The following is a 21057-nucleotide window of genomic DNA, read 5'->3' on the forward strand; positions in this document are numbered from 1 at the left end:
CAGACTCCCTAAGCAGAGGGCCCTATGTGGCACTTGATCCCAGGACCGTGAGATCACGACCTGAGCTGAAGGCAAACACCTAACCTACTGAGCCACCCAGGCGCCCAAAATCTACAATTTTAAAATCTTATATGCAACATATATAATTGATACAGGACTAGTATCCCAAAGTATGTATTTATAGGAAACATAGAGAATAAAAGAAGCAGGTGAAACTATATCACAATAAAGCAATCTGAAAATTAGAGAGTAAACCAGCCGGACTCTTCTATCAATAAACTATAAGGGAAAAGTCAGAAAGAAGGAAGGAGGCTAAAGGGAAATTTATAGACCAAAAACAAATTAAATACATCAGCCAATTACTAATGTGGGCTTTATTTGGATCCTGATCCGAAATGTCTTATAAAAAATAAGAACTGTAAATCTAAACACCGAATGGGAACAGTAAGAAATGGATAATCTTTTCAATGAAGCAGTGCTAAACTGGATAGCCAAGTGAGGGAAAAAAACCAATCTTGACTTCTACCCTCACATTATACACAAAATCCATTTCAGGTGGATTGTCGATCTAAACTTAAGAGCCAGAACTATAAAGCTTTTAGAAAATAATATACAAGAAAATCTTCATGATCCTGAAGGAGAGAATGAGTCTTTCAATAGGAAATAAAACCAGTGCCAGGAGAGGTCTTACCCGAACTATGTTAAAATTACAAATCTCCAAAAATGTTAAACAGTAAGCCACAGAATGGGACAGTGTATATGCTACACATGCAATTGACAAAGAACTAGTATGCTGAACATATAAAGAAGTGAAATCATTAAGAAAAAAGAAAAAACCAACAAAAAATTAGGAAAAGACTAGGGGAGGCACATCATAGATACTCAATCTCATTTAAACTTAGGAATGAGCAAATTAACACCAAACAGATATTACACACCAGTAACTTGGGAAAAATTAGGTTGACAGCATCAAATGGAGGTGAAACTAGAAACACATATTCTGCTGCTATGAAAATTGTGATACTGTAATAGATTATTCCAAACTTTTTCCAGCAATTGCATCCTTTTTTCATGGCAGTATAAATTGACACAATCACTTTGGAAACAGCTTGCCATTATTCTACTCAAGTTGAAGATATGCATATCCTAAAACCCATCCATTCCACTTGTGTAAGTATACATACTAGTCTCTAGGATCTAGAAAAGTTCATGGACATGTACAACAGTGTTCTTAGCAAGAGTATTAATAGGGGTACCTGGGTGGCTCAAGTCATGATCCCAGCATCCTGGGATCAAGCCCAACATTGGGCTCCCTGCTCAGCAGGAAGTCTGCTTCTCCCTCTCCCTCTGCCTACTGCTGCCCCTGCTTGTGCTCTGTCAAATAAATAAATAAAATCTTCAACAAAACAAAACAAAACAAAACGAGTATTAATAATAGCATCAAACTGTAAATAATCCAAACATCCATTAACAATACAGTGAATACGCAATTAGTGGTATATTCCTAAGTGGCATCTTATACAGTAGTTAAAATCAATGACTTTGATACATGCAAGTTATTCATGCTAATGAACATTAAAAAGCAACACATAAAAATTACATACAGCATAATTTCATTTATATGAAGTTCTAAAACAGGCAAAATTAAACTATCTCATTTAAAGATGCATAAATAGCTGAGAAAACTAAAAACCAAGGAAAGGATTATTACAAAAATAAATTTTAGGATTACTTCTGGGGGAAGGGAGTTGGTTATGACTGGGAAGGGGAACAAGGGAAGGCTTGTGAGGGTTCAGAAATTATCTTTCTTCAATGGAGTTTGATCAACAGACATTGACTTTCTAACTAAACCATACACATTTTATATATTTATATGTATCTCAACAATCATACCCAATATACATATTACACTATGCATACACATGCAGCATGCATTGATCTTCCCATCAAAATTTTAGCTGTTATCTTTGGCCAATAATTCCATTCCCATTTTTACACTTTGCTAACTTTCACTGATAAGCAAACATCACTCTCAATAATGGAAGTAAGCACTTTCTCCCAATAGTATAATGAACACTGCAGAAAAATTATGGCAGCTTATGTTTATTGAATGCCTTTTGTGCAACACCGTATACTAAACTTTTCATACACATTAACTCATTTAAGAAAAAAACAACTCTAAAATGTAGTTATTATCAGTTTCTCTACAGAGGCGGTTGCCAATGCTCACATAAAAATGTGAGAGCTAATCTGTCCAAGTCTGAATGCAACTTATTCCACCATTCTACACAAATTCCAACAGCTGAGTTTGTTTACTCTCCATCGATTCACCTTCCCCTTACAATATTCTGTAGATTTTCTTCATCTGATATTTAATTCATTCATTTATTCAACAAATATTTATTTAGTACCTACTATATTCCAAGTACTGTTCCACTTTCAAGATATACAAAGGGGCAGGAAGAAGGAAAAAGGTAGGCAAAGGGGAAACGAGATTATGAAGTCTAAGTTTACATTTTTTGGGGGGGGGAGAGAGACAATAAATAATTTCAGATAGCAATCAGTTCTATGAAAAAAACAAAATAGGAGGACAGTGATTGGGGACAGTAGAAACATTTGGGCTGAGATCTGAATACTATATAAGTCATGCAAACCACTGGAAGGGGTTCCAGGCGGTGGCAGCTGTAACCATAAAAGTCCTGAAAGCCCCCCCCTTCAAAAAGTCCTGAAAGGGGAATGAGTTTTGGCATGCTTAACAAACAGTAAAAGTAGAAGGCTACTCTGCCTGTAGTATGATAAGCAAAGAGGACAGATGATGTATCTTGCAGTCCAAGGAAATAATTTAGACTCCATTTCTGATGCAGTGGGAAGCCACTGGAGGTTTTTAAGCAAGGACTTACAATTTATCTTTAAGAAAACAACAAGTTAAAAAAAAAAAAAAAAAGAAAGAAAACAAGTTAGGACCTATGTCAAGAGAAGACTTTGAGGAAAAGAAGGTTTTGAAATGGCAAGAGTGGAAGTGGGAAGACATCAGTTTTTAGTAAGAAATCCAGGGAAGAGATGAAGGAGCTTGAACTAGAATGGCAGCAATCAAAATGGACAGAAGTGTTCAGCTTCCAAATATATTGTGAGGATAGACCGGATCAATGGAGTGCCTATTTCTTCATTAAATGACTATTCATTGCATGCTGTAATAATACATCAGGCACTGTTCTAGGTGCTGGGGACAGAGAACTGAACAGGACATACAGGATCCCTGACCTCAAGGAGCTTATTGTATATTACATACTGCAATGAGGGAAACATTTAATAGGTAAATAAAAATATATAGCATCAGACAATAACTGTTATGATGAAAAATAAAGGAATGAATGATAGAAGTGGGATAATATTTTAGGTAAGTCAAGGAAAGACTCTGCATAATGGGTGACATTTAAGCAAGGACTTAAAGTGAAACACAAGCCACACCAAAGCACTCCACAGAGAGGGAAAGAGCAAAGGAAAAGAATATGAGGTGAGAATGTGCCTACATTGTGAGCAGAACAGCTAAGCAAATGCAGCCAGAGCAGGATGAGTACGTAAAAGAGTGGCAGAGGAGGCCCAGGAGTTGTTAAGAGGGCAGATCCCATAAAGCCAGGAGGTGGGAGAGAAAATTTTGAAATTTGTTTAAAGTGTGATGAAAAGCCAGGAGAGTTGAGAACAGGAGAAGGATCCCTGATTCACGTTTTAGAAATATCATTCTGACTGACTTTTTGAACTGTTGAAGGATAAGTAGTATGAAAAGAGAGGTGACAATGCCTTCAACTAGAGTGCTTCTAGTAGAGGTGTGAAGTAAGATAGATTGTGGATAAGTTTGCTAAATTGAATAGGATTTGCCAAATTAAATGTAGAATATCAAAACCAGGTCAAAAAAGATTCCAGGGGTTTTGGCTTAAGGAAGGGGAGAGCTGAATGTAGCATTTATTGGAATTGGGAGAAACTTAGGAGGAACAGGTCAGAAGATAGGGACCAACAGCTGGTTTTGGTCACATGTTCACTATTAGTCAAGTGGAGATGTCAGCTTGGCTGTGTCTGTAAAGTTTGAAGCTCAAGGGGGGGAGATCAAAGCTTAAGATAACTTTGTTTATGAGAGTTACTAATGATAATTTTCAAGAACAAAATTTTTCATATTTGAGAATTTACTAACTCAACCTTAGGAATCACCTAACCGTTCAAATTTTTTTCTCCTATGGTGTTAACACAATCACCAGTATACACTAATAAGCGATAAACTCTAACCATAAAATTTCACCTTCTTAGGTTCAGACTAAGATGATCAATTTTATAAACTACCAAGAAAAAGGAATAGAGGTCCCAAACCTAATACATTCAAAAATTAATATAAATTTTTTTTAGGATTTTATTTATTTGAGAGCTAGATACACAGTGTGAGGGTGTGAGCAGGGGGAGCAGAGGGAGAGGGAGAAGCAGACTTTCTGATGAGCAGGAAGCCTGATGTGGGGCTTGATCTGGGACTCCAAGATCATGACCCGAACCTAAGCCAGATGCTTAATCAACTGAGCCACCCAGGAGACCCCAAAATTAATATAAATTTTATTAAAAGAACAGAGTCTTAGTAAATCTAATAGTAAAAGAATTAGGAATCAGATCTATTTCTCTCACAGCTTATTTACTTCTCCCTCCCTCTTTTATTCCTTACTACCTAGAAGCTTGGTTACCAAGAAGTCCACAGAGTTAGCTATTCATTTTCAAAATAGAATTTATTTCTGTAATAAAGAATTAAAATATGGCTGTGAAAGTAGAAAATAATATAGAAAAATATTTAAAATGTGCAATAGTAATTTTAGAGTAAAGGTAGTTAAGCATTAGAGTCCATGCTCAACTTCTACTTGAAAGACCAACCAGTATTTTATATATTAACTACACTGGAAAAAACATACCTACTTGCAATTTCAATTAACAGTTATACTCCAAAAACAGATTTATATACTTGGTAAGGCCCTTGTGAAAATATAAGTATAAATTTTGAGGATATATTTTTTGAAGTTGGTTTCACTTTATAGACTGATAAATCTACTGTCCAAAAGTCACAGGACTGCTTTTATTACTAATCCATCCATATAATTAAATCAACATAGAGGAAACACCTACTTTTTTGGATAAAACCAAATGTTGTTAACAATATGACAAGAATATCATCTTTCATTACAGTGGTATAAAAGTTGGTAAGTTCATGTATCCTCAAAGCTTGGTTTCCATTACATGGGTCTTTGGAAAATAAACACGGGATGAGAAATATCTAATGAATTCTATCCATCCATTCCCCAAAGCTTTACTTACAATGAAGATGTAAGGTATTGTTTGTATGAAGAACATACCAAAAAAATTCAAAGTGTTTGGCTAGAGGGAAGACAATTCTTCAGAGACTATTGTTTGCAGTTTGCAGAATAGGATAATCTTCTCTAGGAAGAATAATGTCAACATAGCAGCACTATATTCACCAGGAATCCAATGGATCTCTCATGTGGCAGGAAGCCAAACCTTCTGGCTGCTCACAACATCACTCAGCTTCCCTTTAATCTTCAGGAAGTGTCTCTTGAATTCTAATCCATCTCCCTATATTAGGAATAATATCCAAAAAATAATATCAAAAAAGAGACTGCCATAAAATCAAACTCTCTTTAGTGGCAAGAAGAGATAAACACCCTTAGATATGTCCAACTACAATTCCCTTCAAGTCCTCTTCTGAAGACTAAATATCCTAGAAGATATGACTACATAAACAATTTCAACTTGATTTTGGGCCATCACTGTTCCCACCATACTGAGCGTAGAGGCAGAAACAATGGCATCTTATCTCTGTCCAGCATTGGTATCCATGTCTATGAACCTAAATCACTGTTTTCCATAGGTACTGGGGGTTTATAAACCAAAATTAAGCTACACAACTACATTGAAGTCTTGTCCAAATACTGTGGTAACAAAGCCAGTGATTCAGTTATGATAAATTCATTACACTAGGATCTTAATAATTTAATTTCATACTAAGCATCTGGACAATGAAACAAATTTCCAATTTCAAAATGTGACCTAGTTCTCTAATCTCCTTTAGAACCATATACAGTATCTCAGGAAACATAGAGAACACTATTTTGCTCTTATATATCAAGGCCAAACTATAACCTCAGAACCAGTAATTTCTAAAGAAATAATCAGATATGTGAACAAGACTCTATGTATACAAATATTAATCACAGATTTACTTATGACAGATAAAGGTTAATTATATTGTACATTTTGACAAACATAATTGTTATTAAGATATATATGGATTAAATAAGAAAAAGTTTAGAATGCTTTAAAATATTTAGGGTAATTACTGGTGGACAATATAACAGGATTATTTTTATTTTATTGTTACTTATTTACATTTTCTACAATAAAGCTTTTATAATAAGGAAAATGTCATTTGAAAAAAATCTGTATTTTAGGAGGACACAACAAGAATGTTCAGAACACTGAATGAGAAAAAGCAAGTTACCATATATTTACAAATGCCATGTATATACAAATATAATGCCATTAAAAAGAAATCTCTACATAAGAGCATTTCCATATAGCACATACTAAAGAAGTAGTAAGACTACCATAATGAAATACAGTATAAAATCTCTCTATTCTCTCTGGATAAGATTAAACTTGATTCTTATTTTATCCTTTATACGTGTTTTCATATTTTTTAGGTTTCTTCAATGAACATGTAATACTTCTTTAATAACAGCAAAACAAATTTTTTTTTTAAAATGTTGTTTGACATACCTTAGAAAGCCGAAAGTCAACCAAGATCTTCTCATCCATTTCCACCAAATTCACTTTGAAAATCAGCTTATTGTTTCTCCTATCAGTTGTTGATACAGTAACCTAAGGCAATAAAAATAAGATTAGTGCAAATTACAAAAACATTTGTAAAACTTCTCATTTCAAGGAATGACCAAAAAAAATACACCAGTGTACCACAATTGTGCAACACTGGAACATAATGTTCTGGGAAAGAAGATGCTTAACACATATATTGCTGGTGGGAATCTACAAAGGTGCAGCTGCTTTGGAAAACCACTTGGCAGCTCCTCAAAAAGTTAAACACAGATACTATATGCCATAGTGATTCCATTAGCAAGTTATATACCTAAGAAATTAAAAACATATTGTTGTGAATTGAACTATGTCCCTTCAAAATTCATATGTTGAAGCCCTAGCCCCTCAGAATGTGACTGTATTTAAAGACTGGGCCTTTAAATAGGTAATAAGAGTTAAAATGAAACCACTTAGTGGGCTCTGATCCAAAATGACTGATAGCTTTATAAGAAAAAAAAAAAGTGCTGCCTGGGTTGCTCAGTGGTTTGGCACCTGCCTTTGGCCCAGGGTGTGATCCTAGAGACCTGGGATCAAGTCCCACATGGGGCTCCCTGCATAGAGCCTGCTTCTCTCTCTACCTATATCTCTGCCTCTCTCTGTGCCTCTCTTGAATAAATAAATTCTTTACAAAAAAAATTTTTTTTAATAAAAAATTAGAATACAGAGAGAGAAAGATACCAGGTACACATGCACACAGAGGAAAGGCGAGATGAGGAGGCAGCAAGAGGCAGCATCTGAAAGCCATGAAGTGAGGCCTCAGAAGAAATCAACCCTGCCTTGGGATGCCTGGGTGGCTCAGCAGTTCAGCATCTGTCTTTGGCTTAGGCCATGATCTCGGGTTCTGGGATCGAGTCCCACATCAGGCTCCCTGCATGGAGCCTGCTTCTCCCTCTCTGCCTGTGTCTCTGCCTCTCTTTCTCTATGTATCTCTCATGAATAAATAAGTCAATAAATCCTCTTTTAAAAAAAGAAAAAGAAGTCAACCCTGCCGGCACCTTAATCTCAGACTTCAGTTTCTAGAATTGTGAGAAAATAAATTTCTGCTGTTGAAGCACCCAGTTTGGATATTTTGTTATGACAGCCCTGGCAAGCTAAAAACACATTAAGTTCATACAAAAAACTTGTACAAAAATGTTCTTAGCAGAGAACATCTCAAAAGTCCATTAACAAGTAAATGGATAAATAAAATATTCTATCCATATAATGTTGTATTCTATTATTCTCCCATAAAAAGGAATGAAGTACTGACAAATGTAAACAACATAGATTAACCTTGAAAACATTATGCTAAGTAAAAGATGACAGACACAAAAAGCCATTTATATAATTCCATTTATATGAAACATCCAGAATAGGCCATCTATAGGACAGAGAGTAAATCAGTGGCTGCCAGGAAATGAAGGGAAGAAAGAATAAGGAATGACTATTAATTCATATGGAGTTTATTTTAGGGACGATGGAATGTTCTAGAATAAAATGATGACGACGGTACCACAATCTTGTGAATATACCAAAACCACTAAATTGTACACTTTAAAATAGCTAAAATGACGATTTTTAGGTTACCATGAATTACATCTCAATATACCTACCTGATTAAAAAAAAAAAGTAAATTATCTACATAAGTGAGAGGAAAATCAGGCTGGTCTCAGATTTCTGCACGGTAACAATTTCCCCTAACTTTTAATTGTGAAAGCTTACAAAGCTATTAAAAAAAAAAAAAAAAAAATCTGAAAGAATCACCAACTATATACCCTTTGTTGGTCTTATCAACCTAGATAAGTATGTTTACTTGTCTTTTTTTTTCTTTTACTTTTTCAACCAAGCTATACAAGACATACACTTCACTTCAACATGTTTCTCCTGTGAACAAAGACCCTCTTCTACAAAACTACAATATTATGATAACAACCAAGAAATTTGGCACTGATTCAAAAACATTATCTAATATAAAAACCATATTCAAATTTCCTCAATTGTTCCAATAATGTCTTTTATAGCTTTCACTTCTTTAAAGCCATGATCTGTAAAATGTAAAAGATCATGCCATTACATTATTTGTCAGGCCTCGTTAACACAGAATATTCGTCTAATTGTTTTCCATGCCAGTAGAATTTCAGTATTACAAATATGCTACAATAATATAAAACAAAAATTGGTGGTGGGAGCAGGGGAGATAGAAGAAGTATGGGATTGTTAATGTATTCATCTTTCATAGAAGGTAATCTTTGTTACTCTTACAATTTAAGGACATACAGTTTTCAAGAACATGACTTGCGTCTCTTGATATTTTTAACAACCTTAAAGAAGACTTTCAATACTATTTCTTAAGGTAAGTAACATTTTACTTAAGTCTTTTAAATTCCAATTGCAAAAAATAAAATAAAATAAAAAATAAAAATAAAAATAAAAAAAATAAATTCCAATTGCTTTTTTAAAAAATATATACTGATAATGATCATTTTTTACTCAAATATTTACATTTTTCTTCAGGAAAATCAATGAAACATACCTGATTCATACAACCCTTTTTCCACTGGTAGCCCAATTTCTCACAAGTCTCTTTCAGGCATTGATAAGATTTGTCTGCATCCAATTTGGTAAAAAATCGTGTCATTCTTTTCACCAAGCGCTGCCAAGGGTTCTACATGTCAAACAGAGGAAACCTGAATAAATCTGGTATCACCAAAAGCAGTCATATCATAGCTATTGGGTCTGAAAATTTTTTTGTGTGACTTAAGATTCTTATACAGGAAAGCATCCTCTTATCTCTTCCTTAAAAAAAAATCTATATACGCACAATGTTAATACTTTATTTCTAAGATTTATACATTAAAACAAAAGGCTTTATGAGGAAAAAACTAGAAGTTTTTCATCATTTATTTGAAAAAACTAAATTCCCTTACCTGTGAGGATCCCGGGGTGCCAAGTAACTGACTATTCAGGAGCATATGATCAGGACATGCAGGTTGGGAAAAACTGATCCCTTGTACCAGCTTATCAATATATGAAGGGCTAGTGTCCCATACGGAAAGACCTGTCCGTGGTTCTGGCTGGGAACTGGAGTACTTCACATTTTCTTCACTGAGGCATTAAGATATGGGGAAAAATATATCTTTAGATAAAACCAATCAGGCCTTTCTTATATCACATTTCCATTCTCACATTCATTATCAAGAAAAAATATATACATGCATTATTTTTATGGGAATATTACATACAGTAATTATTTGGTCTTTATTGATTTATCTTACCTAGAGGCACTATTCACTGGAGAGAAGTCCAAATTGGATTGAATGTGCTTAGAAAATCCACTAGGAGACTCTGATACACCACCTGAAGTGACTCGGGGCCTCTTTGCTCCTAAAAAAAGAAAACATAAATACAAATGTTTTTAAACCACATCTAAATCCATTTATTCAAAACAAAATAGTTATATGACAAATAGTGGCTCTCCATACATGACTGCATAAGAAATGTGGTCATCATAAACTTAGGAGGACTCCTGTGTCAAATTACACATTTCACAAATCCTGATTTGTATGTTCCCAGTGTGGGATTTCACAATAAAGTCATAATTTTATTTTATTTTTTTAAGATTTTATTTATTTGACAGAGATAGAGTGAACAAAAGCAGGAAAAGAGGCAGAGGGAGATGCAGGCTCCCTGCTAAGCAGGGAACCTGACACAGAGCTCAGGTGTCAGGACCAGGATCTAGAGATCATGACTAAGCTAAAGGCAGATGCTTAACCAACTGAGCCACCCAGGCCCTCTCTCCCCTGGCAAAACTTTACTGAGAATAATTATTACACAGAAAATGATGCCACTGTAAATTCTGTGGTTAATACCCTTAGCTGGATCCTCAATACTGATAGTCCTATGTTTTTCAGTCAGTTTCCTCTCCCTTTCTCCATGACTGCTTCAAAACTTCTACATTCTTATCAAATTCCCACAACCACCCACCCTCCAGTTCCTTATTACATAGCACAGGATACCATCTCCCACTGCACAAAGAAAATAATGTCATTAGAAACTCCCTCAACTTGCCATTAATAAATCTGCCAATTTACTTGCATTGCGACTCATCCTTCCCTCCCTTCCATGCTCCCATCCAATGCCCATCCCTCTACTCATACCTGAACCCCATACCTTCCTATCTCTTCAGGGGGCTTGATGCTCCTTCATTCCTTTCTCTCTTACACCTTCAGCCTTTTTCCCTCTCAACTGGAACTGTCCCTAAACCATTTAAACACACTTATATTTAGCCAAACATTTTATTTATTAATTCCTTCATCCAAATATTTCAGTAAGCCTCCTATGGATCAGGCAGTAAGATGAGAGAAACAGCTTGCTGGTATGCTGATGAGAAAGTTAATACAGAAAAATTAACGATGCAGGAGGAAGACTGAAGAATTGCTAGATAATGTCCCTGAGTAAGCAAAAGAGAACTGGGTCTCAAGTACAAGAGAAAGAGAGTTGGCTTATAACTGGAGCAGACAATTTATTCATAGCAACAAAGAGAAAGCAGAGTATATGAGCACAGAGGCAGCTGGTTAGGTGAGTGGAGGTGATGACTGGAGCCTGTAGAAGTTCCTTTGTGACTGTTTCTATTTCTCAGTGAAATAGGAAATGCTGTCACCAACTGAGAGTGAGGATGGGAAAAGAGGCATTCAAAGTTGAAGGGGAAAAAAAAGTATATAAATGTGATTTAAGAGAATGAGGCTGTGAAAGGAGTGGAGAAATGCATTATAACTGACTGGCAGAATTAAGGGCTCACTTGAGATTAGTGATCCTGAATTTAAAGTTAATATTCTGGTCCAAATGTGATCCGCTGTGCAGGTGTTAAGTGTATAGTAGGCAGAAAACTGGATTAAACTTGGGTTAGGTTTTGACCAGTAACCATGATGAAGAGCGAAAGGGCTGGAAAGCTGAAGCTGAATGTAAAGGAGTCATTATAATGACTGACCCTAGGATTTAAAGTAATGAGGATGAGATGCCTGGGTGGCTCAGCGGCTCAGAGTCTGCCTTTGGCTCAGGGCATGATCCCAGAGTCCCAGGATCAAGTCCCACATCCGCCTCTCTGCATGGAGCCTGCTTCTCCTCCCTCTTCCTGTGTGTGTCTCTCTCTGCCCTCCCACCCCCCGTGTGTGTCTCTCATGAATAAATAAAATATTTGAAAATAGTAATAATAAATAAAGTAATGAGGATGGAGCTAAAGACCTAGGGAGGGGGCAAATAAGAAATAGTGAAAAGGAAGTAGATTAGTGAATTGCATATCTAGGTAGGGTCAAAGGATTGCTGGAGTCAGGGAACTAGAGGAAACCAGGAAAACATAACAGTAGTCAAAGCAGGATGCTTGAAGAGACAATCCAGGAAATATAAGTTCAGAATATTGGAAGGATCATCCAAATGAATATTTAAATCACCAAGAACCATGACAAAATGTACATCAAGAGTTGAAGAGAGTGACAATGTGACAAGAATTTTAATTGGAGGTTCAAAAGCTGACTGTAACAAGGATGGAACAGCGGGTGATAATCTGATATGAAACTCAAAATGAAGCAGGGGAGAAATGTGAGGAAAAGGCAGAAAGTGGCAACGAAGGACAAAAAGGATGCTTGCCCACTCTCAGATTCAAAGGTAGGAGAGTGTGGGAAAGAAAACAACTACCACTGGAGGAAGCCTGTGTTCTCAAGGGAGAGCTGGATTCCTGTTAGAACAGAGTGAAAGGTAAAAGATGCATTCAGAGAATGCCTGGGTGGCTCAGCAGTTGAGCACCTGCCTTCAGCCCAGGGCATGATCATGGAGTCCCAGGATCAAGTCCTGCATCGGACTCCCTGCAAGGAGCCTGCTTCTTTCTCTCTCTGCCTATGTCTCTGCCTCTCTCTGTCTCTCATGCTCTCATGAATAAATAAAATCTTTAAAAAATAAAAGATGCATTCAGAGAAGAGTTAAAAACTCACTCATCTCTAGCCATTGTCCTCTTTCCTCTCATTCACAGCCAGAATGAGCTGTCTACACTCTGCTTCATTATCTCTCTTTTAGACTATAATCACTGTACTCGACAATTACTCCCAGCTCTCCACCAAATCTGTTCCTGCCACAAACACAGATAACTACTGGGCAAACTTTTAGGCTTCATGTTATTAATTCATTAACAGTATCTGCTAAAAAAAAAAAAAAAAAAAAAAAAAAAGTATCTGCTACTGTCATGCATTTTTTTCTCTTAGCCTCAATCCCTCCATATTCTCCTGATGTTCCCCCGCCCCATCTCTTTGGCTATTTTTCTGTTTTCCTGGCCCTTACCTACCACTTAAATGTTGGCATTCCTTAAAGTTTCACATACTCAATTTCATCTACCAGTTTAAACTACCATCTATTTACAGAGAACACCCAAATATTGAGATCTCACGCCTGGTCCTGTCTCCTCAGTTACACACATACACACGCACACACACACACAGCATACATCTCCTTTTTAGACAGTTTTTACTTCTAAAATTCAACATGTCCAAAATCAATAAAATTTCCCAATTCTGTTTTTCCTGAGTTATATCCTAGTAAATGGCACCACCATTTTCTGAGTTGGCCAACCCAGAAAGGAGTCATCCCAGATTCCTCATCCTCCTTCATTTTCCACATATAAACAACCACCAGTCTATCAATTGTAGACTGTAAATTTCTTTGGAATCTACCTCTTCCTTCCAAGCCCACTGCCACTAAAGCTCATGCAAGGTACCGTCTACTCACATCTAAGATCAAAAATGTCATAAACAATGAAAAAAAAAAAGCCAGAAAGACTATTTTTTTTAAAGATTTTATTTATCTATTCATGATAGACATAAAGAGAGAGAGACAGGCAGAGACACAGGCAGACAGAGAAGCAGGCTCCATACCAGGAGCCCGACATGGGTCTCGATGGACCCCAGGACCACACCCTGGGCCGAAGGCAGGCGCCAAACCGCTGAGCCACCCAGGAATCCCCACCAGAAAGATATTTTAAAGCCAAATATATGATATTATTTCCTGGCTTTTTTTTAAAGATTTTATTTATCTATTCATGATAGACATAAAGAGAGAGAGACAGGCAGAGACACAGGCAGACAGAGAAGCAGGCTCCATACCAGGAGCCCAACATGGGTCTCGATGGACCCCAGGACCACACCCTGGGCCGAAGGCAGGCGCCAAACCGCTGAGCCACCCAGGAATCCCCGCCAGAAAGATATTTTAAAACCAAATATATGATATTATTTCCTGGCTTAAAATCTCTTAAAAGCTTCCTCAATGGCCTTAAGTTAAAGCCCAAAATCCCAAATGTGGTTTACAAGGTTCCCCTCTACAATTTGGTCACTATCTACCTCTCTACCTTCATCTCAAACCTGTCTCCCTCTTCCTATTCTTTATTCACTCATTTACTCAACAAACATTTACTGAGAGCCTATAACGTCCCACACACCATGCTAACCACTGGTGACACCATGATGAACAAGGCAGACATGGTCCATGCCATACTGGCCTTCTTTCAAGTTCCTCAAATGTACCACCTTCCAAATTCCAAGACTCTCCAGAATGCTGCTTCCTCTGTTCCAAAGAAACTGTCACTCATCTTGCTAGTACTCATCTGGCTAGCTCCCCTTTAATCTTCAGACCTTAAATTTAATGTGATTTCCCCAGGAAGACAAGGTTTCTCTGTCATTTAAGACTTGGTCATATGCTTAGCTATAGTACTCTGACTTTCCATTTTATTAATAAACCGTAAAATTATTTTGTATTTCTCTTTTCCCTAGTAGACATTATAACCAACCTGAGGACAGAGATAACAGCTATCTTGTGCTGTTGACTCGTGATACTGACTCAATTGCCTTTTCTTTCACAGAAAAAATACTTGTATTTTCAGGATATTACCTTTCTTGAGTGGTTTGTTGTACCATCTATCTTTTTTGATGTCTGGGATGGTAATCCTTACTGATGGATTCTCAACTAGGATTTTATGCAGCAAAGCTGAAATAAAAATATTAATACGATATTTACAAAATAGTCAGGAGATTAGAATGCAACATTTACAAAATAGTCATGCAGATTAGAAACTTGTGCTGTGGAACATATTCTCTATTAGTCTCTTTATATCCAAATACTTCTGGGCAAGAGAAAAAATAAGTTACTATATTATTGCTTTAATTTCATGTAATTGCTCTTTGCTACTGTCTATATCTTAGAATACCAGTTCGTAGATCTGATTCTCAGTTGTCTGCAAGTAAGCAGAGCAGGAGCCAGGTGGAAATGTTTCTTCGCATGTGACACACATTAACAAAAAGATACAAAAACCCTCATCCATTTTCAATACCAAACTCGTTGTTCCAATATATCATGTTATGTCCTCACGCACACAGTTTTATAAAGAAAATTTACTTTCCAATAACTTTTTAAGAGATAATCATGTACGCAGCTATCATCCTAAAGTATCTTAACTATCTCGATGAAGAATTCATATATCTTCAAAAGCCAAAAAAAATTTTTTTTAAGATTTTATTTGAGAGAGAGAGAGAGAAAGCACAGAGGGACAGTGCAAAGGTAGGGGGAGAAGGAGATTCCCCACTGAGCAGGGAGCCTGATGCAGGGCTTGATCCCAGGACCCTGAGATCATGACTTGAGCTTAAATTAAGGCAGATGTTTAACTGATTGAACCACCCATATGCTCCCCAAAATTATTATTATTATTTTTAAAGATTTTATTTATTCATGAGAGACACAGAGAGAGAGAGAGAGAGAGAGAGAGAGGCAGAGACACAGGCAGAGGGAGAAGCAGGCTCCATGCATGGAACCTGACGTGGGACTCGATCCCGGGTCTCCAGGATCACGCCGGGCTGAAGGCGGCGCTAAACTGCTGAGCCACCTGGGCTGCCCCCAAAATTATTTTCTAATGGGACAAAGATTTATACGAGAAACTGAAGCCATAAAAACACAGGGAATTTTTTTTTTAAGTTAGGTCTAGGGAATATCTTTCCAAACATAACAATATAGTCAGAAAATTGCAAAGGACAAAATAATAGATTTGAATAAAAATATAAACTTCTGCATGTGAAAATAGCGTAAACAAAATAAAAACGCATGGCAAATTGTGAAAAACACTTGTAACTAATGCAAAGCTCTAATGACATTAATGTTTAAAAAAAAAAAACAACCCCATACAAAATAGTAAGAAAACCTCCCTGCCACAAGTGAGCAAAACAGATCATTCACAAAAATGGACAAAAAGTTAACAATGGATATACAACCTCACTGGTATTAAATTTAAAATAAGAAACAGTGAATATAGGGGTGCCTGGGTGGCTTAGCCAGTTAAGCAATCAACTTCGTTTCTGCTCAAGTTGTGATCTCAGAGTCCTGAGATGGAGCCCTTAATGTCTGGCTAAGACACTCTCTATCCCTCCCCATTGCACATGTGCACTGCATACGCTCTCTGGTCTAAAATAAATATATCTTAAAAAAAAATTTTTTTAAATATAAACTAATGAAATTGTGATGAAATGATACAAACTCTCTAAAAAGCAATTTGGCAGGGATCCCTGGGTGGCTCAGTGGTTTAGCACCCGCCTTTGGCCCAGGACATGATCCTGGAGTTCCGGGATCAAATCCCACGTCAGGCCCCCTGCATGGGGCCTGCTTCTTCCTCTGCCTATGTCTCTGCCTCTCTCTCTTTCTCTCTGTGTCTCTCATGAATAAATAAATAAAATCTTAAAAAATAATAATAATAAAAATAAAAAAAATAAAAAAAAATAAGCAATTTGGCCAGGTAAACCGTAATAATTAAAAACTGCATATATCCCTGACACTTCTGGATTTGTTTTGTTTTGTTTTAAGATTTTATTTATTCATGAGAGACACACAGAGAGAGAGAGGCAGAGACACAGGCAGAGGGAGAAGCAGGCTCCATGGAGGGAGCCCAACGTGGGACTCGATCCCAGGTCTCCAGGATCACGCCCTGGGCCAAAGGCAGGCACTAAACCACTGAGCCACCCAGGGATCCCTTGTTTTGTTTTTTAAAGGACTATTTTTTTTTCTGCTGATTTATTTATATTTTTAAAGATTTTATTCATTCATGTGAGATGCAGAGAGAAAGAGGCAGAGACATATGCAGAGGGAGAAGCAGGCTCCACCCAGGGAGCCCGATGTGGGACTCGATCCCGGAATCGCAGGGTCACAACCTGAGCCTAAGGGAGACACTTAACTGCTGAGCCACCCAGGCATCCTGTGAATTTATTTTTTAATTAAGTGTATGTGCATTATGTGAATGATCATCATATTGCTTTCATAAGTGAAAATTTTTAAAATATATAAATCTCCAAAGAAAATGAATTGGATGAATAAGGTAAAATATACCCACACAGCATAATTCCATCCTTTAAAACAATGATGTTTTACAGCCTTTAAAAACAATGATGTAGACCTATAGTTATAGTCATGGAAGAATGTCCATGTCAACAGCATTAAGACAAAAAAACAGGTTATAAAATAGCGTATGTAGTGTGATCTCATTTTCTATAAAAACGCAAATACTTATAAATAATATACATATGTAACAAATATTTGTAAAACACTTTTTTGTTATTTTTTTAAAGATTTTATTTATTGGGATCCCTGGGTGGTGCAGCGGCTTGGCGCCTGCCTTTGGCCCAGGGCACGATCCTGGAGGCCTGGGATCGAATCCCATGTCAGGCTCCCGGTGCCTGGAGCCTGCTTCTCCCTCTGCCTATGTCTTTGCCTCTCTTTCTCTCTCTGTGTGACTATCATAAATAAATAAATAAAAATTAAAAAAAAAAAAGATTTTATTTATTTATTCATGAGAAACACAGAGAGAGAGGGGCAGAGACACAGGTAGAGAGAGAAGCAGGCTCCATGCAGGGAGCCCGACGTGTGACTTGAAGATGCTTAACCTCTGAGCCACCCAGGTGTCCCAACATTTTTACAATAAAATGTAGAACTGCATGTCAAAATATTAGAAGAAGCTATTTCTGAGTGCTGGGATTATACAGTTTTTTTTTAATTATTATTTTCCAATCTATCTGCAAGGATTATGGATTACTTATGTGATTATTTAAAAGTTAAAAAGAGGGGATCCCTGGGTGGCGCAGCGGTTTAGCGCCTGCCTTTGGTCCAAGGCGCGAAGACCAAGGATCGAATCCCACGTTGGGCTCCTGGTGCATGGAGCCTGCTTCTCCCTCTGCCTGTGTCTCTGCCTCTCTCTCTCTCTCTGTGACTATCATAAATAAAAATTAAAAAAAAAGCTTGTGCCTACATTTAAAAATAAAACAAAATAAAAGTTAAAAAGAGGGAAACTCTAAAAAAAACAACAACAACAAAAAAGAAAAGTAAAAGGGAAGCCATGGGGATCCCTGGGAGACTCAACGGTTTGGCGCCTGCCATTGGCCCGGAGCATGGTCCTGGAGTCCCAGGGATCAAGTCCCACATCGGGCTCCCTGCATGGGGCCTGCTTCTCCCCCTGCCTGTGTCCCTGCCTCTCTCTCTGTGTGTCTCTCATGAATAAATAAATAAAATCTTAAAAAAAAAAAAAAAAGAGGGAAGCCTGGGTGGCTCAGAGTTGTGTCTGCCCTTGCCTCAGGTAATGATCCTGGAGTCCCAGGATCAAGTCCTGTTTTGGGCTCCCCCGCAGGGAGCCAGCTTCTCCCTCTGCCTATGTCTCTGCCTCTCTCTGTGTCTCTCATAAATAAATAAATAAAAATCTTTAAAAAAAAAAAAACATATGTATATAAAATGAAAAAATTCAAACATCACTAGGTTTCATTATATAAGAAATCAGTAGTTTCAATCAATATAACCCAGTTACCAAGAGGAGCTGAATCAATTTTTTTCCAAGGGTTAAGGTATGTTTTTTTTTCTTTCCAATCAGAATATTCTTGACAACTGTCACTGGGCTGGTCCCATGGTAATTCTAAAAAAGAAACAAGTCATGGTTTTCTGAGTATTCACATTATATAGTAAAGATTTTAAAGAAAAATAGTCAATGATGCAAATCCTAGTCAATGATACAAATCCATTAAAAGTTTCCTCCAAATTAATTCAATATGTTTTTCAAACTAAGAATACCAACTCACAGAAATTTTAGAGGTATTTCAAAAAATGGATGAACCACTTCCACCCACCCGGTTTCCAAACTTATTCACATGAATCTTAAAAGATTGCTATTGTGATATTTCATTTAATAGGTATACATACCTCATTTTTAAAAAGCTTTGGGATTCCAAGTTCCAAATTAGTTATAAATAAAGTCACTATTATAATATATATAAATATGGATTCTCTTGGTTTGTTTCATTTATTTTGGTATAATAAATCTGGCTTTCCATAGGACAGATTTCCATAGGACAGTTTCACCATGATTAAATAGCTCTTACCTCCAGCCAACATTGCTGTAAGTACTATTCCACAGGACCAAACATCAACTGGTTCTGCATGAAATTCTTTTCTCTTTAGAAGTTCTGGAGCAACATAAGGTAAAGTACCACACATCTTGTTCAATAAACGTTCACGATTATTATGCCGAAACACTGTTGCCAAGCCAAAGTCAGAGATTTTGAGGTTATCTAAACAAAAGTAAAAATGAATGGCACTGGAATAAAATGTTTTATAAATATATATACTTAAAGGAATTAAGTTTTATTGGAAAATCACTGGTGTTACTTAAAACATGTACAACTTTTCTACCTTAAAAGGACAAAAAAGTGTTTTGTTTTTTTTTAAACGATTTTACTTATTTGAAAGAGAACACAAGCAACAGGAGCAGCAGAGGGAAGAAAGGCAGAAGCAGGCTAGCCCTGAGCATACAGCCTGCGGCAGGGCTCAATCCCAGGATCATGACCTGAGCTGAAGGCAGACGATTAACCAACTGGGCCACCCACGTGCCCCAAAAAAGAAATTAAAAAAAAAGAAGAAATAAAAGATATCACATAGCTAAAACTAGAAAAAGGCCACCTCATCGTTTCTATTAAAAGAAAAATCATCAATACACAAAACAGTGGACCCGGTTAAAGAAAGACACTGGAGTCAAAGGGGATTGCCCTTCTGGAGAATGAACACTATCTTAGGTTGAAAGCAGAGCCAGGGCCTTCAACAACTTGTACAGAGGGCAGGAAGGAGGGATCCCTGGGTGGCGCAGCGGTTTAGCGCCTGCCTTTGGCCCAGGGCGCGATCCTGGAGACCCGGGATCGAATCCCACGTCAGGCTCCCGGTGCATGAAGCCTGCTTCTCCCTCTGCCTATGTCTCTGCCTCTCTCTCTCTCTCTCTCTCTGTGTGTGACTATCATAAATAAAATAATAATAATAAAAAAAATAAAAAATAAATAAAAAAAAAACAGAGGGCAGGAAGGAGACACCAATAACATGACAAGTTCAACTTTCTCAGCAGCAAACAAAACCAGCTGGCAGAAGAAAATTATGTAAAGACATACAAAACCTAAAGATCCACAAACCACTAGAACTTCTTGTCAAAGTGGTCAAGTTTAGAAAAGAGAAACTGTGCAAAAAAATAAACCAGAAGAGCAAATTTACTCTAACTTCCCACTTTTAACACATGCAAACTACAGGCAGAACTTTCAATTTTCCTGTCCTTACTAAATATCTGCCATAACTGAGTGACACTGTGCTAGCCAATGCGGGTAAATTACTGAAAATTAACAACAGACAACTGCTGTGAAAGTTATGAAAATACAGAACATTACAAGATCTTGCCTAATCTTAGGTAGGAGGGAAGACACCCCTTCCCTCCCCATTACCAAGGGTCAAATGGCACAACCTTTTTAGAGGGCAACCTGGCAATCTGGAAATTTGAAATATTCACTCTTTGAACTAGCAAGTCCCATTTCCAGGACCACAAATACCGAAATACTCCCTCAAATTCATAAGCATAAGGATATTCCTAGCAATATTATCTGTAAATAGCTTAAATATCCATCAATAAAGAAATGATAAAATTTTATTATACATATATACAATGAAAACTATGTTGGTAAGTAGTTTTTTAAAAAAGGGTGCTTAGGTGGCTCAGCCAACTGAGTATCCAAGTCTTGGTTTCCTCTCAGGTCATGAGCTCCAGGTCCTAGAATCAAGCTCCATGTCCAGGTCTG

The 21057-nt window shown here is 37.0% G+C and overlaps 1 protein-coding gene across 1 annotated transcript in view; it reads right to left on the bottom strand.

The window, feature by feature from the left end:
• Positions 1–1559: 1559 nt before the first annotated feature.
• Positions 1560–21057, bottom strand: part of CHEK1 (checkpoint kinase 1) — a 33987-nt gene continuing 14489 nt past the window's right edge. Inside the window, exons 6-13 of the mRNA XM_025998960.2 lie at positions 19330–19518; positions 18762–18866; positions 14822–14917; positions 10171–10279; positions 9823–10000; positions 9429–9560; positions 6820–6921; positions 1560–5616 (exon numbers count right to left, since the gene is read on the bottom strand). Coding sequence (XP_025854745.1) covers positions 5521–5616; positions 6820–6921; positions 9429–9560; positions 9823–10000; positions 10171–10279; positions 14822–14917; positions 18762–18866; positions 19330–19518 — 1007 coding nt within the window. The 3' untranslated portion in view covers positions 1560–5520. The remainder of the gene's footprint in view (positions 5617–6819; positions 6922–9428; positions 9561–9822; positions 10001–10170; positions 10280–14821; positions 14918–18761; positions 18867–19329; positions 19519–21057) is intronic.

Source organism: Vulpes vulpes, chromosome 12, assembly GCF_048418805.1.
Source record: "Vulpes vulpes isolate BD-2025 chromosome 12, VulVul3, whole genome shotgun sequence".
NCBI classification, from domain to species: domain Eukaryota; kingdom Metazoa; phylum Chordata; class Mammalia; order Carnivora; family Canidae; genus Vulpes; species Vulpes vulpes.